Genomic DNA, 25,699 nt, shown 5'->3' on the forward strand with positions numbered 1-25,699 from the left:
CTTTGGTCTTTCGTATACCGGTATGTACAGCCACTGTAGTCTTGAGGGCCCGTCTTAATATCTCTCCACGGTACCTCTATGGCATCACTAACTAGTGAACTACTGTCTACTCCTTGCTCTCAGGTCCATGAGGAGAACTCCATTTCCTCATCAGTGCCTCATTCTTTAAATAGTAGCAATCAGGGACTCCCTCTGCTTCACTTTCAGACTGGGCAGCCTGTGCTAACTCTGGCAATACTGGGTCGGCCCGCTGAGCCTCACCTAGGGAAAATCTATTTAATTCATTCCCTGGGTCTCCTAACTTTCCAAAGAAAGTCTCGGACAGGCAGAACTCATGGTCATCTGCCTGCAGTGCCAATGCAGTCTCCTCTGGGGGAGCTGGTTTGATCATGGCCTGATCCACTACACATTCAGGGAAACTGCAGGGGTCTGTCTCCTGCTGCTGCCCTGTCTCACTGACCTCCTGCAGTCTTTCACCCCCACCAGATCATTACCTAGGAGCAGGTCAGTCCCAACCACAGGCAAACTACGGACAATCCCTAAAGTCACCAGTCCTGAAACTAGGTCGCACTCCAGGTGCCCCTGGTATACAGGTACAGACCTACACTGCCCTCCAATATCATTCACCACCATTTTGGTGTTCACTGCACACTCTGGGGGAAAGGTCAGGCCTTTTCCCAGTAAAAGGGATCTAGTGGCCCCTATGTCACTGAGAATTACTATGGGCTTGCTTGCCCCACATGAGAAATGTGGGGTTACATTCCCTTCAGACACAAAACCTTGATAACACTCAGGAACCCTATTACATTTTCCTGCACTTGCAGCCGTAAGCTTCCTGGGTCTCACTCTTACTGCGTTTAAAGCCACAGCTTGTTCTGCTGTGCTTTCCATCAGCTTTTCTTATTCACTGAGTGGGTGTGCCCTGATTAACCCACCGGTTTTCTCTTTAGTTTCCAGCGGTCAGCTTTTAAATGCCCTGCTTTATTACAATGGAAGCACACAGGTCTCCTGGTCTCACTCATACTCACAGCACCTTCCTTTCTGGCTGGAGGAGGGCCCCCTGTGTCTTCTGCTTTCTTTTCTCTCCCAGGACTGCCTAGGCTTCTATCAACTTCCCACCCTTTGTCCTTTTCAGATTTGTGGTGGTGACTAGGAAAGGTTCTCCCCTGGGAAACTAACTGATAAATTAAAGCAAACTCATCAGCTAGAACAGCTGCTTGCCGGGCTCTCTCAACCCTCTGCTCCTGCACATGGGTCTTTATGAAGAGTGGGAGAGAGTTTTTAAATTCTTCTAACAGAACTACTTCCCTGAGATTCTCATAGCTGAGCTGTACTTTAAGAGCCCTCAGCCACTGGTCAAAAGCCAGCTGCTTACTTCCTTCAAACTCCAGATAAGTTTGATTAGCTTGCTTCTTGAGGGTTCTAAACTTTTGGCGATAGGCTTCAGGTACTAATTCGTATGCCCCGAGGATAGCATTTTTGGTCATTTCATAATTTAATGAACTCTGATCTGGCAACAGGGAATAAACCTCATGAGCTTTTCCAGTTAGCTTGCGTTGTAGTAAAAGAGACCAGGTCTCAGCTGGCCATTTTAGCTGCCTTGCCAGTTTCTCAAAAGATACAAAAAAACGCTTCCACATCTTCCTCATTGAATTTTGGAATTAGTTGAGCGAGTTTTAGCAATTTTGTACCCAGCCCTGAATTATGCTCCTTCATATTGGCCATGTTTTCACTGGGGTTACTCTGTCGCCGCCTCCCCCCCCCACCTAGTTAACTCAAGCCGCTTCAGCTCTCTTCGCATTCTTTCCGGAATAGTCTTTCTCGCTCTCTCTCCCTCTCATTCCTTCTCCTGTCTTTCTTTCTCTCTCTCCTCTCTTTCTTCTGGAAGGTTCTCTCTTTCTCCCTCTCTCTTTCCTCAAATTCACGTTTCCTCTGTTCCGATTGTATCTTTGCTAACAATACCCTGTCGGGGTCTACTTCTAACCCTGTTTCTGCTTCTTCAGATTCAAGGGAAAGATGGTTGGCCACTAGCCTTAGGAGTTCACACTTCCTAGCCTTGTCAAGTACAGTGATCCCACACTGCTCAGCCATTTTTCTCAACTCCTCCAATGACAGTGCTTTTAACTTATCCCAAGTTACTTCACCCTGGCTTGGAGAGCAACTCGCTTCAGTTGCAGACATGTTAGTATTCAAGCACACACAACCACAAGAAAACCTATATTAAAATCTTGCTCTTTTTTGATTGGGAACAATTTGGCTTCCCACTTCCAATTTCTCTCGTTTGTCTCGTTTGTCTGTGGGTCAATTCCGAATGCTAGCACCCAAATTCTGCTACGACCTGAAGTGAAAGAGGTCTAGGGTTCCCTTTCAGCCTTCACCTGGTCTTACTGTAACAGGGTTTTATTTTTAACACACCCTGTTTTTTTAGCTCCCCTTGGTGAATTAATATGCCTCATTCCTGGCAGGTGGGGGCCTGCATAATAAGCTCAATTTACCTGATTTTATTTAATTTTTGTTTGAGTGTACACAACTGGTTTTCATAAATGCCAGGGCCCTCTCTTTTCTGGAAATCACTGAAAATTCGAGACGGTTAAGAACCTTCCTGTTATTTTCAAGGGTAAATTATGTTACGTTGTAGAAAAACAATTTTGGAAAAAACAGTTTTGATGGTTTCCACATGACCCAAATAAAAATATCGATATTACTGATCCTGAAAATACGGAGTTTCTTTTCAATGGATGCTTAAAGAATGGATTAAAGTGAAGCTAAAGCATTGACATTTATAATGTTATTTCTAATTTTATTTCAGCTTACAAATATGAAGAAAAACATAGAACAACAAACAAAAACTTCCCAAGATGCTCTCCAGCTGCTTCAGTCACAGTTTAATAAAGAAAGAGAAAAGCTGCTGGAGAATGTTCAGTGCGTCACAGCATTAAATCAGGATCTGAAATCCCAGCTTGAGAACCTAAAAGAGAAGGCTCAGAAAAATGGGGAGAAAAGTAAACAGCAGGAAATAGTGGTAAGGGGGTTGTTGTAGCTATCTTCTTAAAAGGAAGTAAATATTGTGGGCCTGAAAAACTCTGTCTTTCCAGCACACTTCCAGTGTAAGTCCACCTACAGTGGGGTGAAAGACCAGAGAACTGGATTGGTACTGTCTACCCAAAACTATGGTCCCCCAACTTCAGAGGAGGCATGGTCGGGAAAAACCACTCGCTGGCCAAGAGATTCCTTGGTCCTGACTGGATAATCGGTACGCCAGGACAAACAAGTGTACAGATCTCCCAGGTGAAGGATGAGGGAGGCCACCTGGGATTCCAGGCCTGTGTTTTGGTCTGGACACCCGAAGACTTCGGTCTGCCTTCCAAACCAATGGCCCCCTACATACCGATGATGATAGACCTACACAGGATTTAATTGTGGACTGCGGTTGCTGCAAACTAACGGAGTGGGTGATAACTGTTGTCTCCTTCAACCCACTCCACCCCATCACTTACTTTTGTGAACATCCTTTATGTCCTGTACCCTATGTCATAGAGTTATACAGCACAGTAACAAGCCCTTCGGCCCATTGTGTCTGTGCCGGCCATCAAGCACCTAACTGTTCTAATCCCATTTTCGAGCACTTGGCCTGTACCCTTGTATGCTATGGCATTTCAAGTGTTCATCTAATTACTTCTTAAATGTTGTGAGGGTTCCTGCCTCTACCACTTCCTCAGGCAGTGCATTCCAGATTCCAACTACCCTCTGGATGAAAACATTTTTCCTCAAATCCCCTCTAAACCTCCTGCACCTTACCTTAAATCTATGCCCGCTGGTTATTGACCCCTCCGCTAAGGTACACCACTGGTCACAGGCTTCCACTCGCAAAAATAACCCTCGACCATTACCCTCTGCCTCCTGCCACTAAGACAATTTTGGATCCAATTTGCCAAATTACCCTGGATCCCATGGGCTCATACCTTCTTAACCAATCTCCCATGCAGGACCTATCAAAAGCCTTACTGATGTCCATGTAGACTACATCAACTGCTTTACCCTCATCTACACATTTCGTCGTCACCTCAAAAAATTCAATCAAGTTGGTTAGACACGATCTCCCCCCGACTCCCATGCTGACTATCCCTGAATAATCCCTGCCTCTCCAAGTGGAGATAATCCTGTCCCTCCGAATTTTTTCCAATAGTTTCCCAACCATTGATGTTTGACTCACCGGCCTGTAATTACCTGGTTTATCCCTGCAATCCTTCTTAAATAATGGTACCATATTTGCTGTCCTCCAGTCCTCTGGTACCTCTCCAGTGGCCAGAGAGGATTTGAAAATTTGTGTCAGACCCCTGCAATCTCCTCCCTTGCCTCACATAACAGCCTGGGATACATTTCATCTGGGCCTGGGGTTTTATCCACTTTTAAGCCCACTAAAGCAGCTAATACTTCCTCCGTTTCGATGCTAATATGTTCAAGTATATCACAATCCACCTCCCTGATCTCTGCACCTACATCGTCCTTCTCCATAGTGAACACAGATGAAAAGTAATCATTTAAAACCTCACCTATGTCCTCCGGCTCCACACACACATTGCCATTTTGGTCCCCAATGGGCCCTACTCTTTCCCTGGTTATCCTCTTGTCCTTAATACACTTATAAAACGCCTTAGGATTTTCCTTTATCTTGCCCACCAGTGTTTTTTCATGTCCCCTCTTCGCTCTCCTAATTACTTTTTTAAGTACCCCCCTACACTTTCTATACTCCTCTAGTGCCTCCACTGTTTTCAGCACTCTGAATCTGCCATAAGCTTCCTTTTTTTAATGGATTCAATTCTCTATATCCCCTGACATCTAGGGTTCCCTGGACTTGTTGGTCCTACCGTTCACCTTAATGGGTACATATTGGTTCTGAACTCTCACTGTTTCCTCTTTGAATAACTCCCACTGAGCTGATGTAGACTTTCCTACAAGTAGCTGCTCCCAGTCCACTTTGGCCAGATCCTGTTTTATCATCTTAAAATCGGCCTTCCCCCAATTCAGTACCTTTATTTCTGGTCCATCTTTGTCCTTTTCCATAACTACCTTAAATCTTAGAGTTATGGTCACTATCCCTGAAATGTTCCCCCACTGACACTTCTACCACTTGTCTGGCTTCATTCCCTGGGATTAAGTCCAGTATTGCCCCTTCTCTCGTAGGAATCTATGTACAGGTGCTTGTGAGTAATATGTCTCCTCTGACCCCAGATACGCCAGTGGGTTCAGTAAAGGAGATTGTCGGCATGTGAATCACTTACCCAAAAGAGCCCACAGAGTTTCAGGGCCTACATTGCCCGATGAGTACTATACACTGCAGCCTTGTCCAAACGATTACCCTCTGAGCCTTGTGGCTTACTCTCCAGGTTCTATTACTAAGAGATTTTTTTTTTAGGGTTTTCCATTCTTTTCTGGTTCCCCCCATCCCCCACCCACCAAATGGCCTACTATAAAATAATTACAATATCGGAAATGAGGGAAAGAAAATAGAATCATCTGAAAACTCACATTTCAAAGCTGTGCATTTCTGCAATCTTATTAAAGGATCAGTAATTATGGAAAAAGAAGTATTTTTCCCATTTTATGTTAGAGAAATTTCACTTTCTAGATTCAGGATGTATCAAATATATTTTCATTGCAAAGCATGATGCGAATGTATTTTCTGCTTCTCTTCAAACATGAGACTATTGTTTTTGAAATTCCCTGTCATAGTAATCCTCCCTAGGTATTCCCCACATCACAGGTGACAGTGATAAACTCCATTTCTCCTACAACGTTAAGCTCATGATTCAGAGAAACAAATATCCATAGTTAATGCTGAAGTTTTCACCTTCCTCCCTCCCTTTGCTGATGATGCTTTCCTGGTGGGATAGGATGCACATCATAGAACAAATGGGCCTAGATCGAGAAAAAAGAATTAGAATTGGAAAATATAATACTGGTGTCAGCTGTGGACTAGATTGAGGCCATGGAGAAGCTATCAAAGTGCCTGTTATGTATTATTGTGTATTTATATATGTGCATAAAATTATATATTAATATTTGGAGCTGTGTGTGTTCTTGATGTATGCTTTTATAGGTGATTTTTAATGCCACGCTCCAGTTGCTTAAATTTCAAATGAAGACTTAAAACTCATACCTAGAATGATAATATAGTCATGTCTTGTTGGCAAGTAGGAATGAGATTGCCACAAGATCTGGCTATAGATGTGCAGCATGTGATCTTCAATCTACCAGGAAAAATCAACAAGGATCCCAGAATACATTGCGTGGGCATGATGTGCAGCTGTACTACGTTTATATTTTTTAGCTTGGGCTCCCCTGATGGTTCAGTGAGTATCTGAACAATACAGACTATGAAAGTCACAGGTTTGAGCTTTGGTCTGCACTGAGTTAGCTGAGCTCCACCAGGACAATTTACTGCAGTGTCGCTGAGTGGGAGAGAGGAAAATCATCCAGAATTGCTGCTTCTAATTGCTATCCAGTGGCTGCTGCTAGATGGATGGATGCCAGATGTAGAGTCATAGAGAGATACAGCACAGAAACAGGCCCTTTGGCCCACAGAGTCTGTGCCGACCATCAAACACCCATTTATACTAATCCTGCACTAATCCCATATTCCCTACCACATCCCCATCTTCCCTCAATTCTCCTACCACCTACCTGCACTAGGGGAAATTTACAATGGCCAATTTGCCTAACAACCTGCAAGTCTTTGGCTGTGGGAGGAAACCGGAGCACCCGGTGGAAACCCACGCGGTCACAGGGAGAACTTGCAAACTCCGCACAAGCAGTACCCAGAACTGAACCCGGGTCGCTGGAGCTGTGAGGCTGCGGTGCTAACAGCTGTGCCACCCAAAAAATTCCAGTAGATTTAGAGTCATAGAGAGATACAGCACTGAAACAGACTCTTCGGCCCACCGAGTCTGTGCCGACCATCAGCCACCCATTTATACTAATCCTACATTAATCCCATATTCCTTACCACATCCCCACAATTCTCCAACCACCTACCTACACTAGGGACAATTTACAATGGCCAATATACCTATAAACCGGCAAGTCTTTGGCTGTGGGAGGAAACCAGAGCACCCGGTTGAAACCCACACAGTCACAGAAAGAACTTGCAAACTCCACACAGGCAATACCCAGAACCAAACCCAGGTCACTGGAGCTGTGAGGCTACAGTGCTAACCACTGCGCCACTGTGCCTGAATAACATTAGGTTTGTCTGTGACGCCCCTTGCAGTTGAGTAGCCTGCTGACACTACCTCACTATTGAATCATGTCCACTTGTGTGGTACACTGTATTTCAGCATGGAGCCAACATCTTCAGGAGAAGACAGGAAGGGAGGTAAGAATATTAACAAGACAAATAAAGATACTTAATGAGCAGTGTGAGTGATGACAATGGCCGGAATTTTACCAGCCTTTTGGAAATGGGCTGGGAGGCAGGAAGGGTGGTAAAATGGTGGCAGAAGGCATTGAGAGGGAAGCCTGTTATCTTCCTGCCACCAGGGGATATTACGAAAGGTGGAAACGGTAGCGGCTCAGCCACCCGCCAACTGGAGGCGGGCAGCCAATGAATTCAATTAAATGGTCTGTTAACAGCCATTTTACCAGACTGCTGGGATTTTACCAGCCTTGGAATGGCCCCCATTGCTTGGTGAGTTCACCAGCTGCAACGAGGCAGCCTCCCAGCAGCTTCCCAAGATGGGGGGTGGGCGCCTTTCTTTCCAGAGTGTCACGACCTGGTGAGGAAGGGGTCTTGGGCTCCCTCTTCACCCCTTCTCTGGTTTGACCGCACCAGAGTTTTTCTTTTAAACACAGTGGTTTAACTTACCAACTTGGTGAGCACTTGCTCCTGTTACTCTAATTACAATTGCAAATGAACCAATCAGACCAGTTTTCTTGAGTTTAAACAAGAAAGATGTATGTTTATTAATCTTATCACTCTAAACCAGTTAAAATTACTAAAATACATGATGCATAAATGCTCACATGCATACGAGAGGCACACACACACAAATAGATATAGAGGGGAAAAAAGAGTTGGGAGGTTACAGTATAGTCCGGAATAAATGGAATTCAAATACTGAGTTTCAGTGTCCTTAGTTGAAGTTAAAGTCTTGAAGTTCTTGCTGGGCCCCGTGCACAATTCAGGCTTGCTCCTCTGATCCCAGAAGGCTGAAGGGAGGCTTTATCCTTCTTCTTGATCGTTGTCTGTAAAGTTCTGTAATCTTGAGGCTTAGTAGCTGCCTCTGTAAATTCCCTGGGATTTTGCTGGAGAGGGAGACAGAGAGGGGCTTCCTTCTTGGAGTTCAGTTGCAGTTTCTTTCTTTCTGAGGCACAATTCACAAAACTCAGTGTTACACCAGCAGGTATGTCATGTGACCACCTCTGTTTGAAAACTGAAGTTTCTGGGAGGTTGTTTGAACTTCAGAGTTCTTCGGACATACTTGGTAGGGTGGGGTTTGGCTGTGATAAAGTCAAAGGGTGTCGATGGCTTTTGATCACCACTGTTGACAAACCATTCTCATTAATTGAATCAGGGAGCACCCCCAATTTTCTAGCTAGCCTGGGTAATTTACCTCTATCTCTCAGCCGGCCTTTGTCTTCTCATGTGCAAATAGGGTGTGGCCATCTTTAGCTGTTCTGTTCTGCTCGTTTTAAAAGTTATTTGAAATGTCCTGTAAAAAGTCTCAAGCTGAGTTCCATATGACAAAATTAATATTTTCTATTTGGCATGTGATTTCTGTCATAGGAAGTTCCATGACCCAAGGAAAAGCCCCTGTTCCCCCCTCCCCCGACAGCAATGGCTGCCTCCACAACTCCAACACTGGCTCTGGGGGGTTCACTCCTTTGATTGCCAGGGCCTGCCTGCCTGTCTGGCCCTGGCACTTCCAGCGATCATCTACAGGCCCTTCAAGGGCATCTCAACATGGAGGCACCCCCTCCTTCTCCTTGCAGTGTCAGCAGAGGCCACCTCTATCAGTGGCACTGCAGAGCTCACAGCCCTCGATTGGCTGTTTGCCTGCGCACTTGGGAGCTGCTTTTTCTCCCTACATCGGGACCCATGGAATACCAATAAGATTCCAGCCAATGCATCAGGCCTGGTCATGCTCCTGGTGTGCATCCTAAACTCCTTATGAACCAGAGGTGGTCCCTTGGTTTGATAGTAATGGTAGAGTGAGGAGTAATCTGGGCCATAAGTTTACAGATTGTGGTTGAATACAGTTCTGCTGCTGATGACCCACAGCACCTCATGAATACCCAGTTTTGAACTGCAAGATCTGTTCTTATCTATCCCATTTAGCATGATGGTTGTTAAAAATAACACGATGGAGGGTGCCCTAAGAGTGAAAATGAAACTTTGGGGAAATGGCAGTTTTGGAGACAGGGAGAGCATAAAATTGGGTGGGATGGTGGCAGGGCAAATTCCTGCCAGCATCCTCTGCCAAAATTTAGTCTGGGATGGAAAGGCCTGTGAACGGCCTTCCCACCCCACCACAAATTGAGGCCCTTAACTAGGCAATTAATCCCCAATTTAAGGCCTCATTCCCCCTGCCGCTGCAATTAGCTGTGCGGCGGGCGGCCTTGTCACCACACGAGAAGCACAGTATAAAAAGCCGTGCAGCTGTTTCACGGCTCCTGGGTGGGGGTAGTCCCTCGTTTAAAGGCACTTAGTGCCTGAACGTGGGGCCTGGCATCGGGAAAGTGGGGGACCTACTGATAGCCACCCCACCGCTCTTGCTACTGACCTCCCTACACCTCTCTCCCTCGTGGTCCCTACCCTGTAAAACCCCTCCCACCCTGACCTATCTGTGGTCTGGGTCCAGCGATGCTCCTGGGCCTCGGGTAGTTGCTCCTCCAGCAGCAACCACTGCCTCCGCAGTGGCATTGCTCAGTGGAACAGCTGCCAGCCTCTGATTGGGCAGCAGCTCTCCAAGGATCCTGTGGAAGGCCCGCCACTGTCCACTTAAGTGTCTGATTGGCACTGGATTTGCCAGGACTTCCGGGGAAGAGGCAATGCAGGGTTCTTGGCATGTCTTTTTCTAGACATTGATACTCACATCGCCAGCATAAAAACCCAGCCTTTGTCTCCACAAGATCTGTGTGCTGGTCACTCCTACCAGTACATGGATAGATGCATCTGCAATAGGTAGATTGGCAAGTTTAAGGTAAAGTAGGTTTTTCCCTCGTGCTGGTCCTCTCACCACCTGCTGCAGGCCCGGTCTGGAAGCTATGTTCTTCGGGACTTGACGAGCTTGGTTGGTACTGGGAGAACTGAGCCACTCTTTGTGATGTACATTGAGGTCTCACACCCAGAGTAAATTCTGTGTCCTTGTTCCCCCGAGTACTTCTTCTAACTGATGTTCAACGTGGAGGAGCACTGACACATCAACTGAGGGGGGAGGTAAACAGCAGGAGGTTTGCTTGACCATGAGACTTCAGTGGGTCTAGGGTCAATGTTGAGACATTCCAGGGCCACTCCCTCCTGACTGTATACCACTGCGCCACCACCTCTGCTGGTGAGACAGGACATACCAAGGTATGATGATGGAGGAGTCTGGGATGTTGGCTGAAAGGTATGACTCTGAGAGTATGGTGATGTCAGGCTGTTGCTTGTCTGTCTTTGCACAAGTCCCCAGATGTTAATGAGGAGAACTTTGCAAGATTGAGTGGGCTGCATGTGCCTTTGTCGATGCCAAATGGTCATTTTAATTTTTATTAGGCTTTTTATAGTGGTTTGGTACAACTGAGTGGCTTGCTGGGCATTTAAGAATCAACCACATTGTTGTGGGTCTGGAATCATATATAGTCCCGCCCGAGTAAGGACAGCAGATTTCCTTCCTTAAAGGGCATTAGCTAACCAGATTGGTTTTTAAGCAACAATCTGATAGTTCCATGGTCACCATTACTGATGTTAGTTTTTTATTTAATCTAATTAACTGCCATGGTGGGATTTGAACTCATATCTGCAGATCATTAGCCCAGGGCTCTGATTACTACTCCAGTAACATAACCAGTATGCTACTGTTTCCATAATGATAACTGTAGAGATCATGACTTGTGTTAACAAGCAATTGTAATAGTTACAAGCAAATTGTTACAATTGCAAATCTATTTTTCAAAGGAGGACAATTACCAGAACCAGCTGAAAGCACTCAAAGAGGATCTATCAAAGTCTCAGAGTCAGGTCTCTGAGCTGCAGAAAGAGAAGACACTTCTTCAGGATACTGTGTCACTGCTCAACAAAGAGCTGGAGTCAAGGAATCAGGAAGCTTTCCAACACAGAAGTAAAGAGGAGCAGAATCAGAAGTTGGTAGCTCATTGACCCACCAAAAACATTAACTGAATGAAAAGATGTGTTTTTATTAGAGAAAGTAAAGGATGTGGGAGAAAAGGGGATAGCTCAGATTTGATAAGCAGTGTTCCACAGGGGTCTTTTCTGGAGCCACTCTTATTTGCAGTGCACACAAATGATCTGGACTTAAGATTTGAAGGAATTATGCCTACTGTCTTTGGCGACCACCACAAATTCCATCTATCTGCCCAGTCATTGATGCGGATTGAACCACACTGCTTGCAACCTCAATGTCCTGTTTTATCCTGAGCTGAGTTTCCAACCCTACATCCGCTCCATCACAAAGACTGCCTACTTCCACCTCCATGATATTGCCCACCTTAGCCCCTCTGCTAAAATTCAAAGGATTGAATTTCACAGCAAAAATCACCAGAGAGGTGCAAGATGGAGTTAGATGTCAAAATGGGAAAGCCAAAAGGTTAGAGATTGGTCTTTGGTGGTTTTTTGTTTATTTGTTTGTGGGATGTGGGGGTCACTGGCTAGGCCAGCATTTATTGCCCATTCCTAATTGCCGAGTGGGTTGCTTGGCCATTTCAGAGGGCATTTTTAAGAGTTAACCACATTGCTGTGTGTCTGGAGTCAGATGTAGGTAAGGATGGCGGATTTTCTTCCCTAAAGGACATTAGTGAACCAGATGGGTTTTTACAACAATTAACAACTGTTTCATGGTCACCGTTAGACTAGCTTTTAATTCCAGATTTTTTTTCATTAATTGAATTCAAATTTCACCATCAGCTGTGGTGGGATTCAAACCCATTCCCCTAGAACATTAACCAGGGTCTCTGGATTACTGGATTACTCTGCATTACCACTATGCCACTGCCTCTCCCCACACACATCACATCAGCCACCTGTTATTTGACCCATCTGAATATCGGGCGGGTGTATGACATACAACCGATGGCATACTGGCCATTTTGTGCTACTTCCCAAGACGAATAAACACCCTAAAGAAATACATGAGAATTGAAGAGTCAAATAGGCTTTTCTTATGTTCTTATAATGTTATCTAGGGCAACAATGAGGGCATATTGATTTAGTTTTAGAGATACAGCACTGAAACAGGCCCTTCGGCCCACTGAGTCTGTGCCGACCATTAACCACCCATTTATACTAATCCTACACTAATCCCATATTCCTATCACATCCCCACCTGTCCCTATATATTTCCCTACCACCTACCTATACTAGGGGCAATTTATAATGGCCAATTAACCTATCAACCTGCAAGTCTTTGGCATGTGGGAGGAAACCGGAGCACCCGGAGAAAACCCACGCAGACACAGGGAGAACTTGCAAACTCCACACAGGCAGTACCCAGAATCGAACCCGGGTCCCTGGAGCTGTGAGGCTGCGGTGCTAACCACTGCGCCACTGTGCCGCCCGTGTTTTGTAGGGAATATCAAGAAATGTTTTTCGCCTCAGTGAAGGCGCAATAAAATTGATGATTGGTCTATTTAAACATTATTTTTTAAATGATCACGTGACAAATTATCTTCTGTAAAGAACCATGACCCAGCTTTTTCTCTCAGAAGCAAAGGAATGGCTTTCACCACTCACCTCACATACCGTTGCCCAGAGACGTTTTGTGGGTTCGTCATTGAAGATTTCTACTAATCCTGCACATGATCCAGTGCAGTGTCCTCTACAGGGGATCTCTGGCATCTGTGAGCAGGACAAGTAGCAGAAAGGCTCTTCAATCAATCAAATTTAAGAATCCTCACTGAAACATGCAGGCTGCAAAGTAGGAATTAAAACAGGAAATATAAAGTATGCTTAAGTCATTGTACAGAAAGCAAAATTAGGATTGGAACATACAGATGTGATTAAGGATTAGAGTTAGAAAAACAAAAACTTTTTTTAAAAATCAGCAATGTTTATTTTCTTCTGAGGGAATGAGACTCCACATTTGTAAAATTAAATTTTCAGGGCCAGAGAGGTGTCTCAGCTGTAATTATCACTATTACACCAGTAAAAACCCACTTACTCCTAAATGTATGAGCCCTAACTTTTCCAGGCATTTTAGTGTGAGACTAGTGGATAATTATCTTAAGTTTATGCCATTATATTTTTCTTGCTTAGTATTGCCACAATATTGTCTCATTTCCTTTTTATCAATGTCAAAGGTCTGTGGAAGAACATGAAAAGGAAATCAACTTCTTGAAACAAAATCACCTGAAAGAGATCCAAGGCATTGTGTCTGATTTCAGCAGCTCCCAAACCCGTCTCCAAGCAAGGATAGTTTCCTTGGAAACTGAGTAAGTATTTCATTCCCTTTTAAAACACCAATGTACATTGAATGAAAAAAATGGTGCTTGTTTCAAATGTTAAAACCACCCAAATGAAAATTAGGGGCCAGATTGCTGAGGCCAGAATGCAGATGCTGAAATTTGGGGCGAAACCCAGTCCTACCAGGTTTACTCCATTTTCCAGGATTTCTGACCAATGAGTGGGACAACACCTACAGAAATTCAATCAATGTAGATTAAATTATGCAAAACAAATCAGAATTTGCCGAGATCTTCTTAACGTGATAACAGCACAATTGGAGCCAGCTTCTGTTGTCTTTTCACAATTCATGCCTCAATCATACAATTGTTTCACTTTGACTTGTACTGTTAATAATACCTCACTGTATACAGACTTGACATCCGCTTCTTATTTGTTGTCTACACTTGCAAGATGTTTTGACCCAGCATGGGGTAGAATAAGCTGCACACCATTATTTACTTCTTGTCTCAGTGTTTACTCTTTTTGAGGGTTATTTTATTGTCAAGTTGCAATAGAATTTATTTTTACAATTTGTTGATAAGTGACTCATAAAACTCTCTTACAAGCCTGTAAACATTTGCAGAGTGAAAGAGATGGAAGAAAAATCAAGGAAGCATGAATCCAAACCAGAAGATTTGCATCACATTAGCAAACTTCAAGATAAGCTATTCGAACGTGACCAGGTTATTAAAAGACTTCTGGTAAGCATGTGCTATTTGAGGCTTCTAGATAGAAATCAAAAAATCAAGATAGGGATGTGGTGTTCTCTGAAAAAAGAATCAGTTCTCATTCAACCAATTTACTTAATTTCTGAATAAAAGTGTATCATTTATTTATAAATCTAAGAAATTGTTACAATTGTAACATTTATACATCATGTTAAGGAATTAAAACCAGATTTACTTTCAAGCATATCACAGGCTTTGTAATAATGAACATATTGAATTACCCATTTCACTAACTATTAAATAGGAAAAATAGATATGTATGTAAATTCCAGGGCAGTCGTAATGATATTTCCAAAAGTAGGTTTTGAATCTGATGTTCAAAACTTGAAAAACAAAGATTTTTTTTATGTCATGCCTGATGAGCTATTCTCCACGACAAACCTTTACTGGGGAAGTTACAGGTTCAAATGCAGTTCAGGAAAAAGAGGATGATTATCTCCCTCAGTGACAGCTGTCATGCTTCAGTAGGAAACCGTTATCACCAAAAAGCTATTCACTTCAGCAGAACATTTATTTCTGGTGAGGACAAATGTTTGAGGCTGTGCAATTAACTGGATTCTGGCGGTCTTGGTTTTCTTTGCTCGGATGTGACAGTGGATAAAAGGGAGTCGCAGATTTCTGTCAGGTTTTCAGTGTGTATGTCATTTTGCAAACTGGCCATCATGAAGTTTGAATCCATAAAACAAAATGAGAGGTGCAAATTTACCTCTAAGGTTTTGGAATATGTACAAACCTCTTGTGCAGATTCGTGTGACAAGAGTCTGAACCATTACAGCAGCTCTTCTTCCCATAATGCTTTATACTTCTAAGCATATCATTAAAGGCACAAGTCAGGAGTGTGATGGAATACTCTCTACTTGCCTAGATGGGTGCAGCTCCAACAATACTCAAGAAGCTCGACACCATCCAGGACAAAGCAGCCCGCTTGACTGGCACCCCATCCACAAACATTCACTCCCTCCACCACTGACACACAGTGGCAGCAGTGTGTACCATCTACAAGATGCACTGCAGCAATGCACCAAGGCTCCTTAGACAGCACCTTCCAAACCTGCGACCTCTACCAACTAGAAGGACAAGGGTAGCAAATGCATGGGAACACCACCACCTGCAAATTCCCCTCCAAGTCACACACCATCTTGACTTGGAACTACATCGCCGTTCCTTCACTGTCACTGGGTCAAAATCCTGGAACTCCCTTCCTAACAGCACTGTGGGTGTATCTACCTCACACGGACTGCAGCGGTTCAAGAAGGCAGCTCACCACCACCTTCTCAAGGGCAATTAGGGATGGGCAATAAATGCTGGCCTAGCCAGCGACGCCCACATCCCATGAATGAATAAAAAAAAAAATCAGGGTTTTATTGCAATACCTGTGACTTTAACTACAAATTGTGGTGCCCTTGATTTTTTGTGATTTAATGTTGTTGTTTCCTGACTTTTGTTGTTTGGCATTTATAATTGTATTTGAAATATTCCTGGTTTGTTTTCGTCAAGGTGTGGGATATTAGTGCTGAGTAATAGGATGCATTTTCATCTTGTGTAAAAACCCCAGCATAGAAATTCTGGCAGTGCTGTTTTGTAACCAGAAATGCCGTGGTGTAAAAGATCCAAACCCTGGGGATGGGTTATTAACATATTGGGGCAGGTGGCCATGCCTGCAGCAACACAACAAGCATCCTGTCACTCTGAAGCTGGAGGGTGGGAGGGTTCGACAGGTTAGCTGTGTCAAAGGTTCAAGAGTTTTTACATCCTTTTTAATCCCACACTGGCAGATGCCCGATACAACAGCAGGTGATCCCTCTGGAAAGGATTGCTGTTAGGCATTATCACTTTGGGGCCAATTTGCAGCCAAGAACAGCAACTATTCTCTTCAGATGTTCATAGAGGGAACACAGTAACAGGAATAGGCCATTCAGCCCCTCGAGCCTGTTCCTCAGTTTTGAAATTTTCGATTGACCTAGATTCAACTGCTTTTTGGGGAAGAGTGTTCTAGATTTCCTTTGTATGAGACATTCTTCTTGATATCACCTTTGAACATCCTAGCTCTAATTTTAAGTTTATGCCCCCTCATTCTTGATTTCCTCCACCAGAAGTGGTAGTTTCTTTCCATCTACCCTATTGAACCCTTTTAACATTTTCACACCTCAACCAGATCAAACCTCAATTTTCTATACTCAGGGAAATACAAGCCAAGCCTTCGTTACCTGTTCTCATAACTTTACCCATTTAGCCCTGACATAATTCTGTGAATCTGCACTGCGCTCTGTCCAAGGCCAATATATGCATCCTGAGGTCAGAACTGAATGGTGTCAAATCATATGAACATACAAATTAGGAGCAGGAGTTGGCCAATTGGCCCCTCGAGCCTGCTCTGCCATTCAATAAGATCACGTCTGATCTGTTTGTGTCTTGAATTTCACACTCCCATTTCTTTGAGGTCCTTAGTAGTTCTGATGCACTTACATTCTTCGAAATCTTTTATGCACTTAATATTACTATTACTCCTTCTGCGAGTCGAAGAGACTTAGTAGTTGGCAGGAAAAAAGACAGAGGCGCAAGGGGAGAGCCAACTGTGCAACAGCCCCAACAAACAAATTTCTCTGCAGCACCTGTGGAAGAGCCTGTTACTCCAGAATTGGCCTTTATAGCCACTCCAGGCGCTGCTTCACAAACCACTGACCACCTCCAGGCGCGTATCCATTGTCTCTCGAGATAAGGAGGCCCAAAGAACTCCTTCTGCACTTGTTATAACCGCTCAGGACAAAGCTCCCAATCAAAATATATGATTCTGATCGTGGTGGGAGCAATGCACTGTGGATTCAGTCCCGTCGCTCCACAGGGCGCATCATATATCCTTAAGTTTTCTAAATCGAAGAAAACAGCAGCCGAATTGAAACAATCTAGTAACCCCCGAATGAGGCAACATAAAAACAGATACCTTTAGATATCAACAAATTAACTATTTAGTAAAAAAACTCAAATCTTAAACACTACTAAGATAAACCAATATCTAAAGACCTTATAACTTCTTATTTAAAAAAAACGAATTCCTGCATTCGCATACATATGCTCAAACTAACAGTAGTTTGGTTTTTAATTAGCTGCCCAAAAAAAAAGTCTTTGCAGATTATGCTTCCGACAAACAGTCGCCTAATTCAACACAGTCAAAGTTCACTTGCAGTCTTCCAAGGTCCGATGAGAAAAGGGTCCTTGCAGAGATAAGGGTTCAGCAGTTCAGTTCAACAGCTGTACTATAAACTCTTCTTTTTTTCCAGCAATGAACACAGTAGATGAATAATTTGTTATTTCTTTAAGGAATTAATTTGGCTCGAAGCTTTTTAGAAGTTTGAGAGAGAAACTACCCAGGGTCTAAATTGACTTAGAGAGAGCTCTCCTATTTCCTTCACGTGTTGGATCAGTCTGACAACTGTGTGTCTTCTAGCCAATTTCAAAGTCAAAATGGATACGTTGAAGCCCTGTTCTCCCTCTCTGTATGGTTGTTGCAGGGCAACCAGAATGCACTTTGGCTTACAGTCTCTGGAGCTTTCTGCCTTAAAGAAGTACTGATCTTTTACAGCCTTAAAGGCACACTGCAATATTTCCCGAGGAGAAAAATAAAACACAGGATCATGACACACTGCATGTGCTTCATACTGCTTTCTCAGCCCATGTTCACCTTTCCCTTCGAGGGTGTTCCCCTCTCCCCAGCATGCCTCCTCTTCTAACGATCAGATGAAGACAATCGAAGTCTAGAATACTGACCTAACCTTTCATTCATTATTCATTTTCCACCAATTTCCTTACGTGGTATGATACTTTGATGATTCTAATAAGTCAGAAGCCCCAATTGCAATACAACACTCCATTGTATCCATCCTACAATCACCAACAGATCACTCGACATCTGGCTCTGAGACATCTTAACTGGGAGTGCTTGACAGTGAGATTAGAGCCCAAAAATATTGCTTCTTCTTAGGGCAAAATTCTGTTGTAATTCAGATGGAGGCCCTGAAATTTGGAGTTAACAAATCTGATCGATAAGAGAATGCCTACAGATATTATTTATATAGGCTTCCAGAAGCCTATCAATAAGGTTCCATTGTTAACAAAAATGGGAACAATGGAATTGGAGGCAACCTATTGCCATGGGGGCAATTGATTAGCAGGTTGGAGACAGACAACAGATATAATAGGTATGTACTACAATCATCAGAATGTGAATAGTGGTGGCCCCAGATATCTGTATGGTGGCCTCAGCTTTTCAATATATTTATAAATGATTTAGATGAAGAATTTTTAAAAATTTGTTCATGGATGTGGACGTCGCTTGCTAGGCCAGCATTTATTGCCCATCCCTAATTGCATTTGAGAAGGTGGTGGTGAGCTGCCTTCTTGAACCGCTGCAGTCCATGTGGGGTAGGTACACCTACAGTGCTGTTAGGAAGTTCCAGGATTTTGACCGAGCGACAGTGAAGGAACAGCAATATAGTTCCAAGTCAGGATGGTGTGTGGTTTGGAGGGGAACTTGCACGTGTGGTGTTCCCATGCATCTGCTGCCCTTGTCCTTCTAGGTGGTAGAGGTCACGGGTTTAGAAGGTGCTGTCTTAGGAGCTAGAGAGCAATATATTCAGTTGACTGATGACAGTATGTCAGGTAGCACAACAGTGTAGCTTGGAACAGAAAGTAGCAAAGGGAAATTAATTTATTAAGTGAGTGAGAGGAACTGTGGCAGATAGAGTTCAATGTGGGAAAGTATGAGGTCTTCACTTTTGGATCTAAGAAAGATAGATCACAGTATTTTATAAATGGTGAGAAACTGGGAACTGTGGAGGAACAAGAGATTTAGGGGTTCAAGTACAGAAATCATGAAAAATTAATGGATAGATACAAAAATAATTTAAAGGGCCGATGGAATGTTGACCTTATCCTCAAGGAAGCTGGAATACAAAGAGGTGAAAGTAATGTTACAGCCGTACAGCACTCTGCGGTAAATTAGGAGGTGGAAGGAAGAGAGGAACTTGGTGAAATTACAATCAGTAGAGAAGTGGAACTGAGCAAACTGATGGAGCTGCGGGCTGACAAGTCCTGGGTCCTGATGGGCTTCATTCTAGCGTCTTAAAAGAGGTGGCTAATGAGGTAGTAGGTGCATTGGTGTTAATTTTTCAAAATTCACTAGATTCTGGAAAGATTCCAGGTAACTGTAGGCCAGTTAGCTTGACGTCTGTTGTGGGGAAGCTGTTAGAATCGATCATTAAGGAGGCTACAACTGGGCACTTAGAAAAACTAAAGGTAATCGGGAATAGTCAGCATGGCTTTGTGAAAGGGAAATCATGTTTAACCAATTTATTGGAGTTCTTTGAAGGAGTAACACGCGCTGTGGATAAAGGGGAGCCCGTTGATGTACTGTACTTGGATTTACAGAAGGCATTTAACAAGGTGCCACATAAAAGGTTATTGCACAAAGTAGGAGTTCATGGTGTAGTGGGTAACATATTAGCATGGATAGAAGATTGGCTGGCTGGCGGAAAACAGAGTATGCATATATGGGTCCTTTTCTGATTGGCAGGATGTGACGAGTCGAGTGGAGTCCCACAGGGGTCTGTGCTGGGGCCTCAACTTTTTACAATTTATATCAATAACTTAGATGAGGGGAGCGATGGCATGGTAGCAAAAATCTGGCAGATGGCATATAATATGGGAAAATGTGAAGTTGCTCACTTAGCAGAAATAAAAAAGCAGAGTATTACTCAAATGGAGAATGACTGCAGAACTCCGAGATGCAGAGGGATCTAGTTGTCCTAGTGCATGAGTCACAAAAAGTTAGTATGCAGGTACAGCAAGTAATAAAGAAGGCTAATGGAATGCTATCCTTTATTAGGAGAGGAATTGAAAATAAAAGTAAGGATGTTATGGTTCAGTTATACAGGGCATTGGTGAGACCACATCTCGAATACTGTGTGCAGTTTTGGTCTCCTTATTTAAGGAAGTAAATGCGTTGGAGGTGGTTCAGGGGAGGTTTACTAGATTGATACCTGGAATGAGCAGGTTGTCTTATGAAGAAAGGTTGGACAGACTGGACTTATTTTCACTGGAGTTTAGAAGAGATTGAAGTATATAAGATCCTGAACAGTCTTGACAAGGTGGTTGTGGAAAGAATGTTTCCACTTGTGGGTGAGTCCAGAACTAGGGAGGGCACTGTTTTAAAATTAGGGGTCACCTTTTTAGGACAGAGATGAGGAGAAATCTTTTCTCTGAGGATTGTGCGACTTTGGAACTCTGTGCCTCAGAAGCTGCTGGAAGCAGGTTCATCGAATATTTTTAAAGACGGAGGTAGATAGATTCTTATTAGGCAAGGGAATCAAAGGTTATCGGACTTTGAAATTCGAGACACAAACAGATCAATCATGATCTTATTGAATGGTGGAGCAGGCTACAGGGGCCGAATGGCCTACCTCTGCTCCTAATTCGTATGTTTGTAGATATTAATGTATTAAGTGAATGGGAAAGTCTGTAGTAACTGGATTTCAGTGGAGGCAAGTGTGAGGTCATCCACTTTGGACCTAAAAAGGAAAGATCAGAGTACTTTCTAAATGGTGAAAAGGTAGAAGCAGTGGAGGTCCAAAGCCACTCAGCAGTCCATGTACACCGATCATTAAAATGTCATGATGAGGTACAAAAAAAAAAATCAAAACGGCTAATGGACTGCTGAGTTTTATATCTACAGGACTAGAATACAATGCTGTACGACTCTATGACAAGGTATTAGACAGGGTTGTTGCAGCAGACAAGGCCTTAAGATCTCGGGTTTGCTTTAATTTATTTGTAAGACTTAGGTCAATTACAGATTAAGTTGGGAGAGCTGATCTCAAAGGGACTTTCAGTTCCGACTCGCTACAAACCACGCAGGGTACAAGTGTGTTTTCACAGAACTTAAGTTTATCTCAGTGAGTACGAAAATGTGATTTTTTAAATTCATGCATGGGATGTGGGCGTCGCTGGCCGAGCCAGCATTTATTACCCAACCCTAATTGCCCTTGAGAAGGTGGTGGTGAGCTGCCTTCTTGAATCACTACAGGCCATGTGATACTTAACATAAGGCAGGGATAGGCAGTCGCATTCACTGTGGAACACCAATCCTCAACCTCCAGTTGACTGCAGCATGTATCTTTTCACTGTTGATTAATGATCTTTGATTCTTCTTCTGTTCGTGTCCCCCGCTGTCTCTCAGCACCTTTTATTTATCCCCTCCAAGGATTTCTTCATTCCATATTAGGTTGCATCCCACCTTAATAGGATTAGTATAAATGGGTGGTTGATGGTCGGCACAGACTCGGTGGGCCGAAGGGCCTGTTTCAGTGCTGTATCTCTAATCTAATCTAATCTTAAACCTTTCGATTGGACAGGTATGATCTCACCTTTCATACATTGTCTCTACAGATGGTTTGATGGCCTAAGTACTTGTCACACGATAGGGAATGTTTGATATCCCCATCAATATTTCAGTTATGATTAGCCTCCGAATACCTTTATTTTCATTTCCATCCCCAAGTGGCCTGCAATTTGTTACTCTAAATCTCTCTCCACATTGAAATAGAGAGAAGCAGCCATCAGACACCCTGCCTTATCTCAAAAGCCATTTCTGCTATTGTTGCTACAGTAGAGAATGTTTCACCATTTTTCCAGTACAGCATACATAGAGTCAAAGGTTTACAACACAGAAACAGGCCCTTTGGCCCAACGCGCCTGTGCCAACCATCAAGCACCCGTCCTAACTAATCCCATTTCCCCGCACTTGGCCCGTAGCCTTGTATGTTATAGCCTTTCAAGCGCTCATCTATATATTTCTTGAATGTCATGAGTGTTCCTGCCTCTACCACCCCTTCAGGCAGTGTGTTTCAGATTCCAACCACCCTCTGGGTGAAAAAATTCCTCCTCAACTCCCCTCTAAACCTCCTGCCCCTTACCTTAAATCTATGCCCCATAGTTATTGACCTCTCCGTTAAAGGAAAAAGTTTCTTCCTACCTATCCTATCAATGCCCCTCATAATTTTGTATACCTCAATCAGGTCCCCCCTCAGCCTTCTCCGCTCCAAGGAAAACAACCACAGCCTATCTAGTCTGTCTTCATAGCTGAAATGTTCCAGCCAAGGCAACATCCTGGTGAATCTCCTCTGTACCCTCTCCATTGCAATCACATCCTTCCTATAATGTGGCAACCAGAACTGTACACAGTACTCCAACTGTGGCCTAACCAGAGTTTTATACAGCTCCATCATAACCTCCCTGCTCTTATATTCTATGCCTCGGCTAATAAGGGCAAGTATCCTGTATGCCTTCCTAACCACCTTATCTACCTGTGCTGCTCCCTTCAGTGATCTATGGACAAGCACCCCAAGGTCCCTCTGACCCTCTGTACTCCCTAGGGTCCTACCATCCATTGTATATTCCATTGCCTTGTTAGACCTCCCAAAGTGCATCACCTCACACTTCTCAGGATTAAACTCCATTTGCCACTGCTCTGCCCATCTTACCAGCCCATCTATATCGTCCTGTAGTTTAAGGCTTTCCTCCTCACTATTTACGACACCATCAATTTTCGTGTCGTCTGCAAACTTACTGATCATACCTCCTATATTCATGTCTACATTTCACATAATGACATGATTCCAGACACGAAAGTACACAACTTAATCCTAAAATAATGCATTGATATACATACAAAGTACAGCTATTCCCAAGCATGACCTCATCATTTCTTGAAAGCATTCCACTTTAAAAAACTATAGCACCTCATGTAAACTGCAACAGGCACAGTTTCATTCAAGCAATACAACAACAGATTAAACATGGCAGTTCTTAACCCCTTAGTTCCTACAAAGCCTTGGTTAAATCACAGCTGGCTTACTGTGTTAAATTCTGGGCACCAGACATTAGGATATTGGCCTTTGAGGGAGGGCAGTCTAGATTTACTAGAATGATACCTGGACTCCAAGCATTAAATTACAAGGAAAGATTACACAACTAGGATTGTATTTCAGGAATTTAGAGGATTAAGGGGTGATTTGATCACATTTTTCAAGCTATTAAGGGGAACTGATAAGGTAGATGAGATAAATTATTTTTATTGGTTGGGGAATCCAGGATGACACAGCACATAGCCTAAAAATAGAGTCAGACTTTTCAGCAACAGTTAGGCCACTATCAGTCATGATCTCATTGAATGGTGGGACAGCCTAGAGGGGCTAAATGGCCTATTCCTGTTCTCACGCTCCTAAAGTGGCAAAACTGAAAATTACTCACTAAGTGCAGTGAACATCCGCATCTTTTTATATCACCACCTAGAAATCTCATTGCAATCCTGGGTTGGGTTTTAATTTTTAATTTGAGGCTTCTCAACCCTAAACTAAAATTTATTAAAAGCAAAATACTGCGAATGCTGGAAATCTGAAATAAAAACAAGAAATGCTGGAACCACTCAGCAGGTCTGGCAGCATCTGTGGAAAGAGAAACAGAGTTAACGTTTCGGGTCAGTGACCCTTCCACTAAAATAAAAGCAAAATACTGCAGATGCTGGAAATCTGAAATAAAAACAAGAAATGCTGCAACCACTCAGCAGGTCTGGCAGCATCTGTGGAGGGTCACTGACCCGAAACGTTAACTCTGCTTCTCTTTCCACAGATGCTGCCAGACCTACTGAGTGGTTCCAGCATTTCTTGTTTTTATACTAAAATTTATTATATTTATTTTAGAAAGTATTTTTTTCTGGCTTGAATTAGTTGATATGTAAATTCATTGATTTCATAAAATTAATTATTGTGTTGAATTGATAGGATGAAAGAAGGTTTCAGCAAATAGCCATGGCAAATAGTGAAAGTAACATCAATAGATCTTTTGCCAGAAGTCCTCACCCTGGAAGTTTCACACCTACCATGAAGGTAAAATAACTTTCATTTGTTAAAATATCTGGAAGATGCAACCTGTCCAACAGTGAGATTGGATGAAGGATTAAGAGGGACAAATTTGTAAGTAAAATATAAGAATGACGTACAAGGATGATCTTTTGCCCGCTACTAAAGAAAAATATTGCAGATGCTGGAATTCTGAAATAAAAGCAGAAAATGCTGAATCTACTCAGCGGGCTGGATTTTACATCGGGGGTCCTGACGGGGGTAGGCCGGAAAATGCCTCCAACAGAGGCCCGCCATGGGCCTCGATGCTGGGAAGGCCCGGCCCGATATTGCCAGCGGCGACGACGAAGCCTCATGGTGCGCCCCCACCCCCGGGCCAAATCTGCATATTTTGAAAAATGTAAATGAATGAATAAATGACCTACCCGCTCCCGCCGTCTGTTCCGGAACGATATTGGTGCCGGTAGACAGCACTCCTGCTCCTTCGGATCTCCGGACTGAGATCCAACGCGGGATACTGGTGGGGAGCAGATAAGTTTTTCAGTGTGGGTTGAGGGGGTGGGAGTGGGGTTATATGAATTTCATTGTTCAAGGGGGTGATGGGAAGGGGTAAAGTTGATGAGCTTTGGGAGGAAGGTCGGCAGCACAGGAAAATATTCCTTTAAAAATTTAAATTGCAAAGTAGGGCTCGAAGCCCTTTAAAAATGGCATCAGAGCCTGTGCAGTAGCTCCTGACACCATTGCCAGGGACGGACCACCCACCCCCTCCATGTCATCGGGGGAGTGGTGGTTGGGCAGTCCGCCCCAGCCATTTAAATGAGCCGCTGGGTTTAATATCATGGCAGCTCCGTGATATGCGGTCTGCACAGGCGGACCGCCATTGTTAAATCAGTGGAGGAAATGTAAAATCCAGCCCAGCACGTCTGGCAGCATTTATGTGGGTAATTTTATTCTGTTCCCCCATGGCGGATTTGGAGGTGGGGGAGGATAAAATCGGGTGGGATGGTGGTGGGGGTGGGGTTCTGCCACCATCACACCTCCGCCAAAATTTAGTCTGGGGCAGGAAGGCCTGTGAACAGCTTTCCTGCCCTGCTGTCAATTGAGTCTCTTAACTGGGCAATTAACCCCAATTAAGGGCCTCATCCCACCACCGCCATTAGCCGTACAGCAGGCAGTCCCGTCACCACACAGGAAGCACGACACGAAAAACAATGTGGGCTGCTTCCCGGGTTTGGGGCGGGGTGGGTGCTGGGGTAGGCAGAGTCCTTCCTTAAAAGGCACTTAGCACCTGAACACGGGACCCAGCATCAGGAAGGAAGGGGCCCACTGACAACCACCCCCTGCCCTTGCTAGCGACCATCCCCATACCCTCCTTCCCCGCAAGACCCCTCCTGCCCTTA

The 25,699-nt window shown here is 43.8% G+C and overlaps 1 protein-coding gene across 1 annotated transcript in view; it reads left to right on the forward strand.

Moving 5' to 3' along the window:
- LOC137346826 (protein FAM184A-like) overlaps window positions 1–25,699 on the forward strand; it is a 271,944-nt gene that overhangs the window by 237,685 nt on the left and 8,560 nt on the right. Inside the window, exons 10-14 of the mRNA XM_068010777.1 lie at window positions 2,810–3,022; window positions 11,159–11,343; window positions 13,516–13,647; window positions 14,244–14,361; window positions 24,222–24,326. Coding sequence (XP_067866878.1) covers window positions 2,810–3,022; window positions 11,159–11,343; window positions 13,516–13,647; window positions 14,244–14,361; window positions 24,222–24,326 — 753 coding nt within the window. The remainder of the gene's footprint in view (window positions 1–2,809; window positions 3,023–11,158; window positions 11,344–13,515; window positions 13,648–14,243; window positions 14,362–24,221; window positions 24,327–25,699) is intronic.

This window comes from Heterodontus francisci, chromosome 1 (genome assembly GCF_036365525.1).
Source record: "Heterodontus francisci isolate sHetFra1 chromosome 1, sHetFra1.hap1, whole genome shotgun sequence".
Classification (NCBI taxonomy): Eukaryota; Metazoa; Chordata; class Chondrichthyes; order Heterodontiformes; family Heterodontidae; genus Heterodontus; species Heterodontus francisci.